At 39.4% G+C, this 6,585-nt stretch overlaps 1 protein-coding gene across 1 annotated transcript; it reads right to left on the bottom strand.

The window, feature by feature from the left end:
• Nucleotides 1-944: 944 nt before the first annotated feature.
• LOC116251477 (uncharacterized) lies at nucleotides 945-4,080 on the bottom strand. Its single transcript, XM_031625774.2, has one exon. The coding sequence runs from the start codon at nucleotides 3,015-3,017 to the stop codon at nucleotides 1,743-1,745; it is 1,275 nt and encodes a 424-aa protein (XP_031481634.1). The 5' UTR covers nucleotides 3,018-4,080; the 3' UTR covers nucleotides 945-1,742.
• Between the last annotated feature and the right edge of the window lie 2,505 nt (nucleotides 4,081-6,585).

The following is a 6,585-nucleotide window of genomic DNA, read 5'->3' as shown; positions in this document are numbered from 1 at the left end:
TCACGTGCATTAGATTAGTTTATTTATGATACACAACTATAGACTGTTTCTTAGTGATGCTGAATAATAGTCAGGATTGGTGCTGAATGAAACAGTCCAGAATCAGGTGATTCCTAACCGTTCAGATGACCAATATCGGAGTACTTTAACATTTGATTGTGTTTAGGTCAGTACTTGACTCATCACCAAAGATCTTGGTGATATGAATCGACTGAGGCAATTCCCGAGTCAGCTTGCAGGGTTTGCCAACTATGAAATGAAGAGATGATACACATAGGAGAAAATAATAAAGAGAACAATGGCATCAGGAAACAACACAAGAATTTCTTGAGAAAAATAACTCTACTAGACCAGAGGAAAACCTTTAAAACAAGAAAAATTAAGTTGCAGTTACTTTCTTGAGCGGACAGAAATTAACTCCTTTTAAAATCTGCAGTCGTCATACATGTCCAAGAATTACAAGATAAGAGGTTGAAGTCAGTTCGTATTGATACTCATATTTCTCAAATGCTCATATTCCAAAAGCCCTACATGTATCCAAAAAAGAAAAAGAAGAATTGCTGTTTAGTGAATAATAAACAACAAATCTGACGGCAGATTTTCTAGCACAACTGGAGTGCCACACATGCACCCAAGTTGATGAGCCACACATACATCAATGTTACAACGCACATGTGTCATGAGTGCCATATATCAGAATCTATTTCACACAGCTGCGGGGTGTGGGTGCCAGAAATTTAAAAAGTCCATGTGGCTTAGATCAGAATGTTGAATGGCAAGAAATATATGATATTAAATCAAAAGTGACCTCCCTATTCAAGAATGTAAAAGATCTAAAAGAGAAAGAATCAATATTTCAGGAAATAGAAAATGAATCATTCATTTTGAGGAGAAGATAGAATTGATATGAGAGGTTTAGAATTCTGAGTTGATGACCAATTGGGTAGATCAAATGAAATTTCTTTAGCAATTTCTCAAATGAACCACCCAAGCAATCCCCAGACTTGGCAATACATACAGCAACACTGCGATCCTATTGAAAGGAAAGCACCTCTTGATTGAACAAAATCATCTCTTGCAAAGCTTTCAGCCTTTTTCCTCTTTAATTGCTGTTAAATTACATAAATTTAGATCCCAAGATCTGCGGTGATTGAGAGACTCTCAAGTAAATTCTAAACATACAACAAGGCAACCAAATGAGGGAACATGCTGAAGTTCCCTTTTTTGTTGCAGATACAGTGTTTTCTTAATTGAGCAGGTACCTCTCCAGTTGGCTGCACTCCCTTCTGAGCTAATAAAATCTTCACATTGAATCTTTTGTTAAGTGTCATAAGAAGCAGAAACTGAACCAGAAGGAACATGCAACAATGCAACCAAATGAAGGAACATGCTGAGGGTCCCTTTTTTGTTGCAGGCACCGAGTTTTCTTAATTGAGCAGGTACCTCTCCAGTTGGCCGAACACTCCCTTCTGAGCTAATAAAATCTTCCCATTCATCCATTTGTTAAGTGTCATAATAAGAAGAAGCAGTTGGCCAAACACTCCCTTCTGAGCTAATAAAATCTTCACATTCATTCATTTGTTAAGTGTCATAAGAAGAAGAAACTGAACCACAGGGAGCATTTCATTTTCCCCAATAATGAGAGGCAATTCACCATCAACACATAGGCTAACAATTACTGTCAGTTGAAGGTGACAGCCTCAGCCACAACCTTGTTGGAAATGAATTAAAGTTCTAGACACTTATTCTTCATCGAATCCGCGAAAAGAGATTTTCTCAAGCAATGAAGGCCAGTCATCTCCTAATTGTTGTGGATTCAACTTCATAGCTACTCTAAAGTCCAGCAAAGATATTGGAGATTGGCTCCGTATCCCTTCTGCTGAAACATTGTTAGTTTGATTGTGCAAGTGGTTTTGCCACATGCCATTAATTCCTTGTGCAACCTTCCCATAGATGTGCTGCTTCTGGATTGCAGCTTTTGTCTGTTCGCTCCCTGCCCTTGCCTTTGCTAGTTCTATACATGTCCGTATCAACCTTTTCAGGTAGGCATCCAGCCCATTATTCAACAAATTAGCACAATCAATTGTCACGCCATGAAGACCCTCAACCTCTGCTATATGCTCCATCTTCTTCTTCAACGTTTCTGTATCCAATAGTTCACCGCCATCAACAGAACTCATATAACTACTTACTGATGGTAGATCAGACAAGCTCCGAATCATGCCCTTGCGAGCACCACCTAAACTAGCTGAGCAGAAGGGAATTCCCAAAGGAGCACATATGGGGCTTCCACATTGAAAGGGGTCAGAAGGGACTGGCTCAACATCTTCCTCTATTACTACTTCCGTCAGACCTTTGTTATTTACATGAAATTGATCACGAGTTGACTTTTGCAGCCTTGCCCTCTTGATAGGTGGAAGCAGCATTGGACTGCTCCGCTCATTATCTGGCTCCTCAGCAAGCCCTTGAAGATGATGGGCAGCCCTCTGGAGGTCATATGGATACATGTCTCCATTCTCAGCAACACCTGGAACAGTTTCTTCCTTACCATCTCCACGATGTGCAGTAACAATTTCTGTTTTCTCAATGGTGCCAAGGGGGCTTGGTCGATCAACGGGTCTTCTATCACGTTTAAGAGTTCTTCCCTTCTGAGGAGACCCCGGTATATCCCCATTTGATAAAATAACAGCATTCGGCGCACTGAATGATGGACTCTGAGATGTCTTCGCTACTCCACCAACCAATGCAGTGGCGTCCTGCACGGGAGGTGGAGGGGGCACCTTTGCATGACAAGCGTTCTTGAGAACTGATCGTATGAACTGATTGTGAAGTGCGAGGTTCTCCCGTCCAATGGTGAGGTAACATAGTTTATCAAACTCAACTTTGCTAATTTTCTGACTCAACAATCTGGTCAAATGACTAAAGTATCTTTGCGCCTTGTCTGGTCCAAGCCTTTTCACAATCTGAGCCTTCAAATCGGCAAGATTAATCCGTGAATGCTGCTGTGAGGGTGGCATTTCAGATTTTGGAACCCATACAACTTCCGGATCAGCAATTCCCACTGGAAGAAAGGGTTTATGCTCTTCCACAACCAAATTCCTCGAAACCCCAAAAGGTCGAAGTTCTGAAACTGAGGGAGACTGTCCGAAGTTCTGAAACAAAGCGAGATTGAGACCAACGACCCAACCCAACTAAAAGCAACCGTCAACTCACCGGCTGAAAACCCTAACAGTGAACGCACAAACCGAAAATCTTATTGAAGGTTCCAACTTCCTTTCCAAAACACTGAACTCTCCACAAGCTAGGGCTTATTTGCCGGTTAACCAAATTCAAACCCTAATCTCCAAACCACCCAGATCAATAATGCAGAAAACTAATAAAAGCCGACCACCACCACTGGCGCCATAAAGAAAATTAGCACTACCAACTTACTTCAAGACACTAATTCACATCCTCAGAGTCGAAATTGGGATCTAAAAATTGCAATCACCAAAGATTGCCCCCAAGCTAAACCCCATTCTCTGAAACTTACACATCTTTTTCTTCCTTTTCACATTCAAACCCATAAATCCTATCTTGAACTACTACAGAAGCCCATTCATATACAAATTAATGCAGAAAGTGAACGACCCATAAATCCTTGATCTCCCGTGGGTCGACAAAGAAATGCACTACACGGAAAGGATCTTTCATAAAGAGGCGTTGAATGGGTATCTCGAGAGAACACGATAAGCGCATTCAAAATTGAAGATAAATCGCTACCTTTGAAGAGGAATTGATGGCAAGGACGCCTTGGTTCACCTATGCCGAGCTTCAGAGTGTGAAGGGGCGGGGTCGTAGGGCGTCCCACCAGAGGAATTCTATCCCTCGTCGGGTTTCCGCGTTTACCTTCGAGCTCTCTCCGGTCGTCCTCCCCTTCTCACTCTTTTTGCTGATCTGCTCCACCCTTCTCTCTTTCTCTTTCTCTCTCTCCCTCGATTTTTTTCCCTTTCTCTCTCGGTCTTTTCTCTTCTTTTCTTTCTCTCTCTTATTTTTGTGGGATTTTCCGGTCGCAGCAAACGCTTACTCTTCTTTCTCTCTCTCTCTGTTTTCCAACCCAATCATTTATTTAAAATATCGCATCGCTTTATTCAGTTAATGATACTCATGCTCCAAATACATCATCTGCTAAATAGTACCCATTCCATATTTACCGTTATTTGTTCAAAACACACAAGATCCCCTCCCCCTCTCCTCTCACTCAAACGAATTCTAGGCGTCGACGATTTCCATGAGTTGTAACAAAAATTAGAACACAATGAACATCGTTCTAACTTTTGCACGCATAAGTTTCAAAATTATAACTTAAATGCTTTATTGAAATATTAAGGTCTAACAAAGACGACCAGACTAATGCTTTCAAGTTTTCGAATCTCAGCTCCCCAGCATGTTGTTAAGAAGCGGAAGCCAAAACAAGATACTCCGACCAAAGCTTTTCTCATTTAGACTAGAACGCGTTCGTCTGGTTACAGGCTGAGAACGCCAATTGTGGTTTCTTAAGAATTATGACTTCAAAAGGTATTCACTTGGACAAGGACGCTTTTATTTGTATAACCTCTCAACTTTTCATCGCTTATAACAAGAGCAAACTAGAAAGCTTATGAAAGTGCAGAAATCGAAAGGCATGCAGACGAACTCGTGAAATCTCTCTCTCTCTTGTTTTATCATGTATATAAAGCTTGCTACAGCAAAATGCATCTAGGAAATTAGTTTCAAAATAAAATTCTGTGGTGGGTAGTGGGACCCGTCAAGTGTTTGGATATACTAGCTTTAACTATCCATGATATGTAATCAAGTACGTTTCATCAACTGCGTTCTTCTTTGGTCAAATTAGTCGGATTTTTCTCTTTGGGACGGCACATTTGTAGAGGGATGCATAAGATCGAATGCAAGTGCTATCCTATTCGACTGATTAGATACTGGGTAGGATTTGTCCAAAATCCAAATTTCTACATGTTTTGTACTTCGATGCCCATTGCAATTAGATTTGGATCCCATCAAAGCTTGGATACTAAAATAAGAATCGGATTCGCATCAAAAACGAGATACTGGAACACTACGCTAGCATCCTGAGTAGACAAGGCATTTACTCGAAAGCATTACATTGGTAATAGGGCGAGTGTAGTAGTAGCTAGATGGCAGCTTAAATCTCCCAATCGCCATTTGAATAATGATGTCTTTACTATCGAGAAACAGAAATTGTAATCCCCTACCATGAGAAAGTCGATCAAATTCTTGGAAATCTTCGAGAATTTATAAGAGGATTGGCTAAATGAATAGCTGTATAGCCAAATTATAGGAGCCAGCTTGATGGTTAAGAGTGCTGGGTCGTGATTACGTCAATTCAATCGTGACCAGGAAAGGCTACGTTTAAATTGAAAAAAAAAAAAAAGTTGTAAATTGATATGTGCTAAGCAGCTGGGACTGAAAGCAAATTAGTCCTTCTAAGAACATCAATGACCAAATAGTTTTTTTTTTTTTTCTCTTGATTTTGTCTTTAGTAAGCTATTGCTATTGGCAAATGAAAAACAAAAAAAACTACTAAAGTAAGCAGTTCTCTTCTAAAAGTACTCGTGATATTTTTTAGGGGAATGAACAGAATATAACATGTATGAAACTAGGCTTTGAGTGTGAGTTTTCATGTGTTTGTGAAGACCTCCCTTGACCGGTACATGGGAAACCGAAATAGCAATATCATGGAAGTAGAGCGAGGCATCAAATTGAAGATGTGCATGCAGGTGGCGTATATGATTAATTGCTTTCTATAGAATCCAACAAATATGTGATTTTTAATGCAGTAAAAAAAATCAGATATATTAGTTTTGTATTTTCATATTTGAATCTATATATAATTCCAAGTCAAACTACGCAATTTTTGCAGATATAGTCACCGTATCTAATATTCTGAAGCGTAGTCGTCCTGTTTCACAATTTTGCAGCACAGAGGTGATTGAAAATCACGTGTTTGGTGCAACATAAAACCTTAGCTCTTGCGCCCTAAAAAAATTAGTTTCATTTTTTTCTTCGCATTCGGAGGTTTTATAGGTGGTATATCATTATGAAGCTTGCTACCGCATATTTTTCAGGAATTCTATTTAAGTTTTAATAAAAATATAGTTTTAGTTTTTGTTATTATTTAGATTTTATTGAAAATTCAATTTGAAATGATTGCTTATGTGTGACAATGTTTGCGAGGTTAATTAATTATAAGGCGTATATTTGAAGGCTCTCTCTCTCTCTCTCTCACACACATTGCAGAAGAAGCTTTCCAGGTTTTCTCATTTGCAAATCATGTCACCAACATAACGTGTTGTGTTGGGGCCAACCCCTTTCATTCTATCCCCCAAATAAACGATAAATATCCTGTAAATTCTACTTATTTCATTCACAAAAATGATATTAAAAGAATATCATAAATTTCAGTCTCCTCGAAGGGAGCACCATAGTGTTATGCTGGCATCCAGTTGATCGGTCAAGTATTTGAGCCCAATAATATTTAATTAAATAGTATTGGAAGATTAGGTGCACTATATATCGTGTTTGCGT

The sequence above is a fragment of the Nymphaea colorata genome, chromosome 3 (genome assembly GCF_008831285.2).
Source record: "Nymphaea colorata isolate Beijing-Zhang1983 chromosome 3, ASM883128v2, whole genome shotgun sequence".
Taxonomy (NCBI): Eukaryota; Viridiplantae; Streptophyta; class Magnoliopsida; order Nymphaeales; family Nymphaeaceae; genus Nymphaea; species Nymphaea colorata.
The sequence above is the reverse complement of the archived record's forward strand: the minus strand, read 5'-3'. Positions and strand labels throughout refer to the sequence as shown.